The sequence below is a fragment of the Saccopteryx bilineata genome, chromosome 2 (genome assembly GCF_036850765.1).
Source record: "Saccopteryx bilineata isolate mSacBil1 chromosome 2, mSacBil1_pri_phased_curated, whole genome shotgun sequence".
NCBI lineage: Eukaryota > Metazoa > Chordata > Mammalia > Chiroptera > Emballonuridae > Saccopteryx > Saccopteryx bilineata.
In genome coordinates, this window is record NC_089491.1 from 365,313,126 (window position 1) to 365,327,857 (window position 14,732).

At 43.9% G+C, this 14,732-nt stretch overlaps 1 protein-coding gene across 5 annotated transcripts in view; it reads left to right on the plus strand.

The window, feature by feature from the left end:
• The window catches only part of NF1 (neurofibromin 1), a 246,036-nt gene extending 239,071 nt beyond the window's left edge, over nucleotides 1-6,965 (plus strand). For all 5 annotated transcript variants that reach the window (XM_066263280.1, XM_066263276.1, XM_066263279.1 and 2 more), the window contains one exon: nucleotides 4,415-6,965. In XM_066263280.1, coding sequence (XP_066119377.1) covers nucleotides 4,415-4,557 — 143 coding nt within the window. In that variant the 3' untranslated portion in view covers nucleotides 4,558-6,965. The remainder of the gene's footprint in view (nucleotides 1-4,414) is intronic.
• The last annotated feature ends 7,767 nt before the right edge of the window (nucleotides 6,966-14,732 follow it).

A 14,732-nucleotide genomic window follows, 5' to 3' on the forward strand; every position in this document is an offset into this window, starting at 1 on the left:
CTTTCACTTTGGTTATAACTTCTCACAAGTCACCTAACCCATTTTCCCTCAACTTCTCAAGAACTAGAAGGGGTCCAATCCTTTTTATTATGTTATGAAAATAGTAGGTTCTAGTTTGGGAAACCCACTTTGGGGTTTTAAAAAACAAGTGAATTTTTCTTAATGAAGTGTTTTAATTATTGTCAGGCAGGATCTATGTCCCTAGTTGTCAAAATAAACCCTGATACCTGCCTTCAAGGAATTCATGTTTGAGCAGAGGAAATCAAGCTATAACTGAAACAGCTGCAATGTAACCTAATCATTTTTCCCATTTACTTGATTCTTTAAATTTTGGCCAAAAACACCTTTTATTTAGAGTTTTATCTTTATCTGTAACCGCCACAGTTGATCGAAGCATAGCGTGTGTTAATCCACCGTGGTAGAGAACTGCCCGCGTCGCCTGCCCTGCATGTTTGTAACTGGTCACAGGTTTGACCTCACCGTATCTGGGGGGGGGGGGGGGCGGGGGAGCGATTTAAACTAGGTAGTGAGGACCACAGGTGTTTTTACCTTTATTTCATTTGAATGGTGACTCCTGGGTCTCTTTTACCTCGTGGATTTTTGCTTTTGTGCCCACGGGGGGGTCAGAAGGGAGATCAGTGTGAGGAGGCAGGAGAGACCAGAACGCGAAGCCTGGGAGAGGCCTTGATGAGACGTGCCACAAGAAGGTCTGCCACTGACCTAAAGGCAGCGCGCACCAGTGCAGAGGGAGTTAGTCTCCATGTGAGCAGTCTAGCTGATGACCTGGGAGTTTTTCCTATAGAATGTTGAGTCCACATCCTTCACCAAATCTAGAGCAGTTTCTAGATTTTTAAAGGGTAAAAAGAAAGAACGCTGCCAGAATTCTCCAAAGTGAGACTAGTGCTTAAGAACCTAAATGCCATAACCAGATAGTATGATCGTTCTGTTTCATGTGACTGGGCTTTTTCAAGCTGCTGTATTTTGGTATAAGTATAATATATATATTTTTAAATGTCCCTCCAATATTTTTATGTTACCTTCTTCTCCTTTGATCCTTAGTGTAAACAGTTTTTGCTGTGAAGTTGAACTTAGGAGTCCCAGTCATGCCACATTACCTATGTGTGACTTTGAGAGCTGGGTCACTAACGAGGAAGAAAACACACAGAGAAACATGCACTGAACTGAGATGGAAACAATCTGAGGGTAGAAGTAGGACTTCAGCCTCTCACCCGGCATTGAAGCTTTGGGTTATGAGTCATGGGGCTGAGTCAGGGACACGGTAATGTTTTTAATGAAAAGGAACACATGCTCATGGGGGGGGGGGGGGGGATTCAGAAGAATACAAGGAAAAAAATCACCCATAATTCTGCCACTCTAAGACAATCATTATGAACATGTTGGTTGGTACATCTCTTCCAGTTTCTTTTCCTTACATAGTTGAAGTCATAGCATGTGTAAAATTTTATGGCTTGCTTTTTACCTTTAAATTTTAACAAGAGATAAGGCTTTAAATTTTTTGATTTAGAAGTATGAAGATAATTTGCTTAACAAAACAGAAAATGGAATATTCTTAGTATTTCTTTGAAGTCACCTTCACCCTAGTGACAGTCTATGTGTAACTACAATTTCTATCATTTTAATTCTTAAAATATCACTGAGCAGGCCCTTGTCCTCGGACAGAAGCATTGCCACCTTGCATTATGACAACTGCTTTACCCTCAGAGTGAAGTGAGCCACAGTCTTACAGTGACAAGTATGCACCAAAGAGGCCACCCAAGAGAGCCCAGGGCAGCCAGATTGCTGGCAAAATGCTGCAGGGCCACCTAATGGTCACCCATGCTGTGGCCCGCCTGATGGTCATCTAAATGTTTCAAACCCTTCTTTTTTTAAAAGTCTTACTTTTACCAGAATCTTATTTTCTATTTAAAAAATGACCCCAGAAAAGAAACTGTGCACCTTGAACTTGTAGGCCTCATGCAAGTTTAAGGAAATGGCAAATCAAATAAATATACTGATCAGTTCATGATGGAGGAGGTTCAAATGGAGGAAGCTTTAAAAAGGGCTGTCTTTTTTACTAAAATTTTGGCCTTACCCCCTGGAGATCAGAGGTTGAATGCTTTTTGATTCTGAATTACAATCAGTACATTTAAAAAGGAAGCATTCAGTTCAATCAATATTATTGAAAAGGACATCAGCTAGGTCTGATAACAAAACAAAAATGAATCTTTTTTTTTTTTTTTTTTTTTTTTTTTTAGAGAGAGACAGAGACAGGAACAGATAGACAGGAAGGGAGAGAGATAAGGGACATCAGCTCATAGTTGTGGCACCTTAGTTGTTCATTGATTGCTTTCTCATATCTGCCTTGACCTGGGCATTCCAGCTCAAGCTTGTGACCCCTTGCCAATGACTTTGGGCTTCAAGCCAGTAATCAACAGGTCGTGTCTATGAGCCCATGCTCAAGCCAGCGACCTTGGGGTTTCAAACCTGGGTCCTCAGCGTCCCAGGACAATGCTCTATCCACTGCATCACTGCCTGGTCAGGTAAAAAGGTGAATCTTTTTAAATGATCTTTTCCCTTCTGGTGCTTTTATTCTAGTTGAGAAAATAAGATATATACACAAGGTGTGATAGTAAGGGCAAAATGTGATAAATATAAATACCATATAAAATCAAGTAGGAGAAAAGGCAGAGAGGAAGTAGTTTGGGCAGTAGACAGAAGCATGCATCAGGAAGAAAACAGATGAGAAAAAATACGGCTTGAATTTTATCTTGTAGAGATAGGCAAGGCAGTGAAAAGAGCCTGCACAAGCAAGTTCACGGCACATTTAGGATTTGATGAGCATCCTTCTTTCAATTTATTTTTAAATAACTGGAGAAAATGCAAATAAATATGCAGAAGAGAATAAAAATCATCTAAAAGTCTGTTACCCAGAGGAAAGCTCTGTGATCACTGTGGTGTGTTTCCTTCCATTTATTTTTCTACACATACGATTAGATTAGACTAGAACAGATTGTAAGATGCTGGATCACTACGCTTGGCTCCTAGACAAATGTTGCTGACATTTGTCACTCATTAGCGAATGCTGACAAATGCCTAAATTTAAGACAGCAAATCTCTACTGAGCCTGTTTGTGATCCAGGCCATGTGCCTGTATCTCCAAATTGAAGTCAAGGCTGAATTCAAGTGAAGGATTTGTGGCTCCTCAAAGGTGGTCATTCTCAATTTTAATGTTTATTTATAAAATCAAATGGTACAGGTAAGAAGTAAAAATTGCCTGAACTAACACCATCCAGAGATAACATATTTGACAGATGTCTTCCCAACCTTTTTCCCCCTTACTCCTCAATTATGGGCATCTTTCTGTATCAGTAAGTATCAATCAGTACTTTACATTTTGATACCAATTGCTAACATGCTCTCCAGTTATTTGCTTTCCCACCAGTAATTATGCTCAAGGTGAGTGTAATCAGTCTAATTATTTTGTTAAGTTTTACTGAAGTGTGACAGAAAAGTACAGACAGAGATCATAAGTTTACAACCTAATGAACTTTCAAGAAATAAACACACTTAAAACTCCAGCATCCAGATCAAGAGACAACATGACCAACACCCCTAGGAAACCACCCTTATGCCCTGTCAATCACTATTTCCCCAGGGGAACCACTGTTCTGTTACCTGTCTAATGTGTCATCTTTGCTAATCTGAGGGGTAAACAGTATGTTGTTTTTGCTTCTGGTTACTGTTATGAAGTAACTACTTAGATTATTTGTAAAATTGATTGAAGGGCCCAGTTTTGGAGGTTTAATCTTCTCCGTGAGAAGAATGAATAGCATCTGTTTAAGGTTCAGAATGTGAGATGACACCATAGCGGAGAAGGTCAAAGCCAAAATTCTGCAGGGTGACCTTTGTGATAAACTGTTTTCTCAGTAAATATTTGCGTGCCTTTGGGACAGGCACTCTGATTAAAAAAATAAAAAGCATTGGCCTTACTTTGAAATGCCGAATGTCAGTATCTTGTGCAACTGGAGAGCGTAGATGTCCTGTGTGTGAACACCAGTAAGGATCTGTGGCTGGAAGTTGACCTCTGCTGAGAGCTCTGGGATGCTTTGCAGGAAGGAGTTCTTGTTCTCCCTGGTGCCTGCTAGCCTTTTCTTCAGCTCAAGCCTGCCTGCCTCGTGTTTGTTTTGTTTTGTTTTGTTTTTAATGCTATTTTTCTGCTGTGATAGCAAAATTTGCTTACCAAAATGTGAGGCTTTCTGTGTGACAAGGTCTACATAAACATTCTAGCAGTTGTTATATAAATGTAATATGCAAAAATAATTCTCCCAGGTTGTAGCTTGTATACAAGTCATAAGATCCAGTCCCAGAGCTTACCAGCAGAGAGGGGGTAACTGGCTGCTCTGTTTCCCTCCAGGAATTGACAAGGAGAACGTTGAACTGTCCCCAACCACTGGACACTGTAATAGTGGACGAACTCGCCATGGATCCGCAAGCCAGGTGCAGAAGCAAAGAAGCGCTGGCAGTTTCAAACGTAATAGCATTAAGAAGATCGTATGAAGTGTTCTTTCTTTCCTTTTTCAAACAGACTTAACGGACGTGGGCTCTTCACTAGTGGCCCCTTCGTCACTGTGCTGTGATGCTGCACTTCATGTTTATAAAGAGCTGTCCCGTCTGCCATGTTGCCAGATGATCAACTCTTGGAAGCATTGCCTAAACTTAATGCTGCTTTTCCTTTCACTTTTTTTCCCCGTCCTACTTTCCGTGTGTCTGGTTTAAGCAAATGTTCAGAACTTCAAAGAAAGTGGGAGGTCAGGACACTTGAACTACATCCCAGTTGTGAGAGAGGATGGATTACTGAATACTGCTACTACTGGCCAGCTATGAAAGCCATTTGCACAGAGCTCTGCCTTCTATGTGTTCCCCTTCATCATACAAAGTAAAATGTTAGTCTTATTTACACACTTTTCAAGGTAGAAGTTTATGGGAGAAATAACATTATAACCCCAGTATATTTAATCTGACTTTTAGCTGTGGACTTTTTTTTACCTTACAAAACTGAAGGAACCATGGAGGTCAAGCCTCTCTAACTTCACACCGTAAAGCCACAGGCGAGGTACTTGGGGGGGCGGGGGTTACTATTTTGTAGTGGGTTCTTAAGAAATACTAACACTTGAATATTAGCAATAATTACAGGAAAATAAGTGTAACCACATATATCTTAGCATTACCGAATTAAAGCGATGAGTTCTGAGGCCTTATCCAAACTCAGTCATTCAAACTAGTTTTTTTTCCAGCTGATTATCTTTTAATCTTTCAATATGCTAAAAGTTGTTGTTTTTTGTTTTTGTAAGCCAAAACTATACAAAGTATAGTAACTATACGTTCCCCCCCCCCCTTTCCTGAATAATTCTGAGCAGGGTAATCAGTGAACAAAGTGTTGAGAATTATTCCTAGAAGGTAACCTTTATAGATGTTTGCATTATCTCCATAGCAAAATGGAATGGTACGGGATTTTTTGAGTAGCTATTGCTTTTGTTTAATTTCCCCAGAAACAGGGACTATGGTGTATATTAACAAAAAATGGTTTTGATAAAATATAGTTTAAATGTTGGGCATTCTTCCTCCTCCCCTCCAAAAGAACTAAAAATCTCTTTAGCAAAACATTTGAGTTGTATATGATAGAACTGCATCTAGTCACTGTGAAAAGACTGGTCAGCCTGCAGTAGTGTGACAATAGGGGACCTTAAGAGCTGCTGCTGTACCGAATGGGATGGATTACAATGGGGTCAGGGTTTCCAGAGTAGTGCAGGTCCAGTTTCTCTGGGGAACCTGCATTATGCAAAATAACTTGACTTCAGTGAGCATATTAGTATCTAGATGTTCCGCTTTAGGACTAAACTATATTTATTACAAAAGATAGTATCTCCCTCATCGCAGGTTCCCCCATATGTTAAGATGTAATGGCTTTGGGCCGGGGAAGAGAAACCTAGGGGAGGGGGCATTTTCCTGTAGTGCTATTTTCTAAGTGGATTTCAGTAAATTAAATTCCACAGCTAAATCAATAAATAATGGTACATGTAAGTGTTCTGATTTTAATAATATAACACATTTCACATTTATCTACACAGTAACAATGTAATATGTTAATGTAAATAAAATTGCTTTTGATATTCAGAAATAACAAGAATTTAATTTTTTTAAGTTGTTTACAGTCCTGGAAAAGTAAGAACCATTTGCCAAAATAAAAGGAAAAAAGACATTAGTATTAATAGCTATTTTGACATAGAATTATTGGACAATATGGAAGACAGGTGCAATTAACTAAACTTTTGTTTTTAACTATTGTAGAAGCTGCATTAGAATAGAATGTTTATAACAACAGAGTAACTGAGACTAGGGAAGCTCAGACTAGAACTGAGTTTAGAAGTAGGTTATCGACAACCCAGTGCCAAGGACACTCGCTGTTCAGGTCGTGGTCCTCGCACAGCCCAGGGCTCCTGGGACGGGTCTCCCGGCTCCTGGTCCTAGAGTAAAGATAGGTGTGAGCCTGGAATCGTTTGAGTTCCCCTTTTTTCCCTCCTGGTTGGTAGGTTTGGTGCATAGACAGCGGGTATTATGCTATTTTGCTTTTCCCATTAAAAGAAATAAACTTCCACAGGTTTACTGTTAAAAATATTTATCTTTCCATAAACATTTTCCAAGGTATGATATTTCTTAAATTTATTCATTATTTCCCTCTAGTGTAATGAATGGAATGAATTCACTTGAAGTACCTCATGAAATGATCAGCGTTGCACAAATCAAAATTGAGCCTTCTTTGAACTGCAAAAATCCTTTTGACCAGTCCATCCTGAGAATTTGAAAATTTACAAAGGTTTAAAATTTTCCTCGTTTAAAGAACTTTTGAGGAAAATCTAGCTTTCCAAGTTATCTAAAATGAACATGACATAAATCTCTTACCAATATGCTTCCCCCCAAAAATGAAATACTGGTGTAGGCCTCATACCTGTAATCTGCATGAGAAATTCTGAAGTTCAGAGCAGGTTGCCCATTTTGTAAAATCTGCTGTAAGTTCTATAAAGAACATTACAGATCATGTGTTTTTAGTTTGTAGATGTTTCCCCTAACTTCTTAAAGAGGAAAACACTAACTCATCACATGTTATTGTGCATAATCGACCTGTTTTATCACTGCTCCAGCCCCAGGGATGTGCCCTGATTTGCCAACACAGAGACGAGGTTCACCAGCTTCAGGGAAAAGTGGGGGTGCTCTGCCCTCCCTCTGCTCAGCACCTGTTCGTGCCAGGTGCTGGCTATGCAGGTCCTGAGCCAGGTGCCGAGGACACGGGATGGTCAGCTTCCAGCCCACAGTGCGGATGCTCCGGGGGAGACAGAATGAAAGCCAGCAGTTCTCTCTGCTCAGTGGGCTTTAGGGTTTTTCCCTTTCGTTTTGGGTTTTTGTTTGCATTTTAGTTTTGTTTTCACATTTTCCCTTCATCCCGTGGCATAATGAGGCATGTCTTATTCAATGTCATACATGGACTTACACAAAAAATTCACTCTTAGTGTCAGCCACATAATTTTTTTTAATGCAGTATATTCACCTGTAAATAGTTTGTGTAAAATTTGACAAAAGTATATTTACTACCCTGTAAATACATGTGATGATATATTGTATTATTTTGCTTTTTTGTAAAGCAGTTAGTTGCTGTACATGGATAACAAACAAAAATTTGATTGTTCTTGTGTTAGTATTGTTAACTTTTTCCCGCGACTGCGTTACATCATTTAAGAAAATGCTGTGTATTGTAAACTTACATTGTATATGACAACTCCCTCTCTTCCCCATCGGACCTAAACTTTGGCAGTTCCCTGTCTCTGCCCTTGTTAATATTGTAAGCAGCTGCACGCCAGCAGAGAAATACTGCCCAACGGACAAAACCGATCGTTGTAGGGGAAATTGTAGAAATCTATTTCAGGTCATCGTTGTTCCCCACCCCGTTTTCCTCCCTGTGTATGTACTCCCCCTCACCCCCTTTTTTAAGTAAAATGTACATTCAATCTGCTCTAAGATGTGGGGAGTTACTGAATTGCTTCTCGTTCATCAGCTCTGTTGTCTCACTTCCCCCACTCCTTGCTGATTTTTTGAAACAGTAAGGCCATTTCCTTTCTTTAAAGGATGTCCCGGCTTCTCCTCAACCCAGCCCACCCTCCTACCCCCGCTGAAGGTTTCTATTTCCAGAACTTCTCTCAACTAAAGGTAAAATAAATAATAATTTTGGTGCGTAGGGGAAGAAAAAGTTTTCCTCTGGTCTCTTAGGGTTCCTGGCTGTGTCTGAAGATGACACTGACAGTAACAGGAGAAACACATACAGATTTGGTGAATGTACGTTCCACGGGACAGGGGAGCTTTCAGAGGGAATATAGACTGGAGGAAACAGCCAGATTTGAGCATTTCTATGCTAGGTCTAATGAAGAGCGGTCGTCGTCGTGGGGAAGTGTGGCAGGTCCAAGAGTATGAGGAGGTTTAGGTCCTGTGTTGGGAAAGGGCAGAGCGACCTTCCTGCCTCTGCCGTCTTCTCAGGCTCCCACTTAAAATATTCAGTATGCCGGCCCTGGCCGGTTGGCTCAGTGGTAGAGCATTGGCCTGGCGTGCAAGAGTCCTGGGTTCGATTCCCGGCCAGGGCTCACAGGAGAAGCACCCATCTGCTCCACCCCTCCCCCTCTCCTTCCTCTCTGTTTCTCTCTTCCCCTCCCACAGCCAAGGCTCCATTGGAGCAAAGTTGGCCCGGTCACTGAGGATGGCTCTGTGGCCTCTGCCTCAGGCGCTAGAATGGCTCTGGTTGCAACAGAGCAATGCCCCAGATGGGCAGAGCATTGCCCCCTGGTGGGCAGAGCGTCGCCCCTGGTGGGTATGCCGGGTAGATCCCGGTTGGGCGCATGCGGGAGTCTGTCTGACTGCCTCCCCGTTTCCAACTTCAGAAAAATACCAAAAAACAAAACAAAAACAAAATATTCAGTATGCCAAGGTGACATGTTTTGGAGGTTTGTGTCCTGAACCCCATCAAATGCTTTTTTAGGATCTGCCAAACCAAGAGGCAACTCTATTCTCTGGGATAAGCTACCTTGACTTTTTGATTTAGAAAATTAAATTAACAGGGTGATATTGATCAAGAGTGCTTAGACTTCAAGTAAACATCTTCACATCATTTGTACAGTCGATTATGTTGTATATCCATCACCCATAATCAAATCATTTTTCATCACCTTTTATTTGTCCCTCTTTACACCCTTCTCCCAACCCCCTCTCCCCCCTACCCCTGGTAACCAGTGCACTCTTACCTGTGTCCATGAGTCTCAGTTTCATGTCCCACCTATGTGTAAAATCATAGTTTTTAGCTTTTTCTGATTTCCTTATTTCACTCAGTATAATGTTCTCAAGGTCCATCCATGTTGTCGTAAATGATACTATGTCATCATTTCTTACGGCTGAGTAGTATTCCATTGCATACATGTACTGCATCTTCTTTATCCAATCCTCTATCAAGGGGCACTTTTAAAGTGAGCGGTCAGTCAGTACAGCCATGACCTTGAGACTGGTCAGTCAGGGGTATGTGTTAGGGCCCTGGTCGGCAAACTGCGGCTCGCGAGCCACATGCAGCTCCTTGGCCCCTTGAGTGTGGCTCTTCCACAAAATACCACATGCAGGCGCTACCTCGATAAGGAATGTACCTACCTATATAGTTTAAGTTTAAAAATTTTGGCTCTCAAAAGAAATTTCAATCGTTGTACTGTTGATATTTGGCTCTGTTTACTAATGAGTTTGCTGACCACTGTTTAGGGCCCCACAATTCTCCCCAACTCTTCAGCTCACCCTACAGAGTCTCCCATGGCACTGCATGTGCAAACACTAGCCACCCCTCCTGGCTGTAGCTGCTGCGAGTTTTACTATCATTTCCCCCATAACGTGGGTTACTTCCAGATGGAGAAAAAATCTGGCTTAGACCCTGTGGTCAGGACAGCTGACCCGTGGAAAGGTGACAGTGTTTATCATTAAACAAAGGGCTAAAAAGACCATGAAACAGACACCTGCAGGTCAGAGGGAAGTGCTGGTCTGTTTGCGGGAAGGCTGAGAAAGCAGGGGTACCTGACCAGGAGAGGCTCATCCCACACCTCCGAGGCAAAGGCAAACTCTAGCCTTGAGGTCCTAGGCCAGAGAGGGGTTAAAACTAGGGTGATTTCCCTGGGAGCACTGAAAACCCCAAGTACTGCCAATATCTGTTTTCTCCCCTGCAACCTGCAGCGTCATAGTCAAAAGTAGGGATGCACTTGAAGTTATGAGGACATGTGTCATATCGTTTACCTTCTGTGGGGCCCCTGTGCCCGTGTTTGCCGGCACAGAGTTTCTGCAGGGACACCCTCAGGCTAACCCGGGGATGTTGAACTACCTGGCCAGAAGAGTTCATTACCATGGGGGGTTGGGGAGAGACCGGAGGTGCTGGAGGAGAGTAAAAATTGAACCTACAACCAGGTGGCAGCAGCACACTGTTCCCCCTTTTCTAGGAAATAACCCACCACCCCCTCCACCCGCAAGGCAAGCCTCTGATGATGGCTGGTGGCTTACGGCATTTCCCGGGACCCCTTGTTCTCTCGCGGTCTCTACCACTAAAACATCTTGGCCTGCTTGCTGCAGGTCAGAACGGCCTCCAGAACCGCTGCATCCAGACTCTCGGGCAGTTCATTGCCCCCAGGGACTCGCTGGGTGGCCTATCTTCACTGGAAACTCCCTCTTCACATGGACGTCGGTTCCACTTAAGACCCTTCCAGCTGCCAAGAAGCCCTCTTGAATGTTCTATTTCTGTAACTATGAGGTCGGGTCCCTGTTGGTTCCACTCTCTCCCATTCTGTTCTTTGTAAAGTACTGGCTAGTCATAAGTGGAAATGTAATGAATTGTAGATTTGGCTTTTTTTTTTTTTTTTTTTTACAAAAGCACCTTTTAAAACATATACATTTATACACACGTTACATATATGCATGCATATTTAAAATGTCCAGAGCAGCTTCATACATTTTACTTAAATTGGGCCAAATTACCTTTCTCCTTTTTGAATTACAGGCACACCTCGTTTTATTGTGCTCACTTTATTACGCTCACAGGTGCTGCATTTGTAACACACTGAAGGCAAGAGCCTCCACCAGCAGAAAGACGGCAGCTCCCGACTGCGGTACTCCCTTGACTGTGGTGGCCTGGAACCGAACCCACACTACCTCTGAGGTATGCCTGCAAACCCAAAAGGTCATACTGCAGAATTGTTCTAGGTCCTTGACCCTATGCTGAGAGTCCAGCTCGTCATGAGAAAGACACTTAGGGGTGGGGGTATAGTGTTCTGATCTGATGCTCCACAGGGGCACTTTCTCAATTTAAAATTGGGAAGTCACACTGGAACCTTTTTTTAACTTGCATGATATAGTAAGAAACTTTTTTATTTTAATTGATTTTAGAGAAAGACGGAAACATCCGTCTGTTTCTGTATGTGCCTTGGCCAGGGATAGAACTGGCAACCTCTGTGCAGCAGGATGATGCTCTAACCCAGTGGTCACCAACCTTTTGTGGGCCACGGACCGGTTTAATGTCAGAAAATATTTTCATGGACCGGCCTTTAGGGTGGGACGGATAAATGTATCACGTGACCGAGACAAGCATCAAGAGTGAGTCTTAGATGGATGTAACAGAGAGAATCTGGTCATTTTTAAAAAATAAAACATCATTCAGACTTAAATATAAATAAGACGGAAATAATGTAAGTTATTTATTCTTTCTCTGCAGACCGGTACCAAATGGCTCACGGACCAGTACTGGTCTGCGGTCCGGGGGTTGGGGGGCCACTGTTCTAACCACTGAGCTACCCAGATAGGGCCACACTGGAATCTTACTAGGGCCCTTTCCTAGTCAGAAGTTCTGGGAGCATTGCCCAGTGTAATGCAGGTGGCTCAGGCCGGGCAGGTCCACATTGGATTCAGAGAGATGGTAGAAAAACTGTGGGGCCAGAAAGCATTGAGCTATTTCCATTTAATAGAGCCTCGCAAGGGTGGACAAGCGAACAGGCCAGGGAAAACCACTTTTTCTGGCTGCAGGCAAATGAACAGCAAAACTGCCCCTCACAATGGTGGTCAGGCAATCCGCAATCTAGCCTGAGGGCAAGCCCACGTAGTCTTACGTCGACTATACACACATGGCGCTGCCATGTGCTCATGCACTAGTAAGGCAAAGTACCAGCGAGCAAGCCTGACAGCTGTTTTCCCAACAATCCACCCCTGTAGGGTTGCTCACCTCACAATCTACGTGACAGGTATCCTCCACTCTGGTCTCTGTGTGAGGAGTGAGTTACATTATATCACAGAAACAATACAGACTACAGCAACAGAATTACAAAAGCACAAGCTATTCCAAAATGACAATAATTAACAAAGGTGCTTTTCACAGTGTCTCCCTGAGCACTCTGCCCAGGGAGTTAACTGGAGGCCCACCTCTAGTCCTTTACCCCTGTATATGCCAGGGCTGTGTCCATTAAAGCCATAAAGTGTCCTTGGTGCATCTCTGCAACTGGGTGAGAGCAGCTTCCTGGTGCAGGAGGGGTCCACGGGTGCCGTGGTGCCCCATCAAGGTCTCTCATACTGTCCACAGCAGAATGTCCATCCAGCAAGGGAGCCAGTGCCCCCTCCTTTCAAAATCCCTACCTCAAGAGTCCATTACACCACTCAATGATCAGTCCACAATAAAGCAGCTGTCTGTACAAGTCACCCAAGGTGAAAGGCCATTACAAGCAACTAGCCATATAGCTCCTTGATAACAGACCCAGCTTTCCATAAGCACCCTGTCTGTTGTCACAAGTCCCATCCAAACTCCTCAGAAGTCCAAGCTAACAAGGCCTGGCGGAGTCAAACACACTCAAGGCATGTGCCGCCTTGACAGTTCTCTTAGCTGCTGCTGCTCCTGCTGCAAAAAAAAGCACCTATTATCTTCTAAGGCCACCATCTGCTGCACACTAGAAGAGGACCAGTGGATAGTCTATTTCACTTCCCATTCTTGTTAGATGGGTCCCTCAGCCTTCCTCCTACTCAAACTGGAACAATGGGTATTGGGAATCCTCTTTTCCCACAGATGTCTGCACCATATAATCCTGCAACCATGCAACCTGAACACCAGCCATTGTCTTGGCAGCTGCCAGGGCTGCCCACTTCCCCCACTTCTTCAGCAGCTGGAACCACTGCTCTGGCTTAAGCTGCCACCAAGGATCTAACAGGATTTTATTAGACCTGCCATATAATTTCTCTTTATCTGCCCTGGCTGCAATCAGATCTACCCACATCTGTGTTTGGGGAACCTTTACAGGCCCATTTCTCTTGTTAGTGGGAGGGGGGGGCAAGCACAGGCAGTAGCCCGCATAGCCTTATGATTCTGTGCTGCCTCCACCTCCCCAAATCTGCCACCTTCCGTGTAATAGTATTGATAGGCTGCCCCACATAGGGGCTCAAGATAGCCACTTGTGACTCAAAAAAGGCTAACGGAGTTTTGCAGAGAATAAGGCCCCTCATTCCTGCTGTAAATACTTCCTCATCTGGCCCATGGGACCTTGAGTTGAAAGCAGCATTCCTTACACCCTGTTCCTGAAGGACCTGCTACAGCTCAGTATATGACTGCCACCAACTCACTGCCCCCAGCCAGACTCCAGCATTCTGCCAGACTGTCCGAGTGGCAGCCATCACTCATTCTAATGGGGTACGGTTTCCTCTGTTGTCATGGCAGTTCTGAAGATGCTTCCTCAAGGAGGAGTGTGTGATAATGGCAGCTAATTTCTCCATCTCTGTTCCAGAGAGCATGATGCCATCCACTCTCATGTCCCACAACTGCAGCAACCAGGCTGCCATGGACTTGATGGATTTCTGCCTGAACTTTATTCCTAACTCCATCAATTCTGCCTGGGTGTAGGGCCAGACCACAGAGTGCTTCACTACTTGTGGGAGGGGGTGTGCCTGCCCCTTGAGGAACTCTTGGCTACTGGGTTTTTACTTTCTGGGTGGCTGGGTGGCCACTGGCCAGGCTCTGAGTCTGAAAATGGCTGTTTCAGCCCAAACCTCCTCCTCCTCTTCAGAAGAGTCAGAAATGCCTGCTACCGCCAGCTCAGAGCCACTCTGCCGGCACGAATGCATCTTCTTCAGCACCTGCTTTGGCACATTGCGGCTTCCAGCTCTCAGCCTGAAGCTGGAACTTGAGCTCTAGAACCTGCAGTTGTTTATCTAGCAACTGTCACTGCCAGTGTTCGGCTTCTAGGGCAAACTGCAGCTCTCAAACCCTCAATTCTTTCTTAGACGACTGGTCCAGCTCTGTGTACTGTTGGTGTTCAGCCTGCATTTCACACAGACGCTCTTGAGCTCAGTCAGCCTCCTTCTCCAGCAGCTGTTGCAGTTTACGCTGCTATGGGCGCTCAGTCTGCAGCTCCTCCTGGAGCTTTTGGTCTCATGCAGCCTCGCACAGAGCTTTTGATTTCTTCTTGCAGGGCTATAAAAAACACCTAGCCCACGGCCCCCTATAGGGTAACCAAAGGGACCCGTCACTCCTCTATTCCACCCTTCTAGGGTGTCAGTGTCTCCATACCAATCTGATCCAAATCCTGCTGACTATGCCAGATGTAATGCCGGTGGCCGAGGCCAAGCAGGTCCACATTGGATTT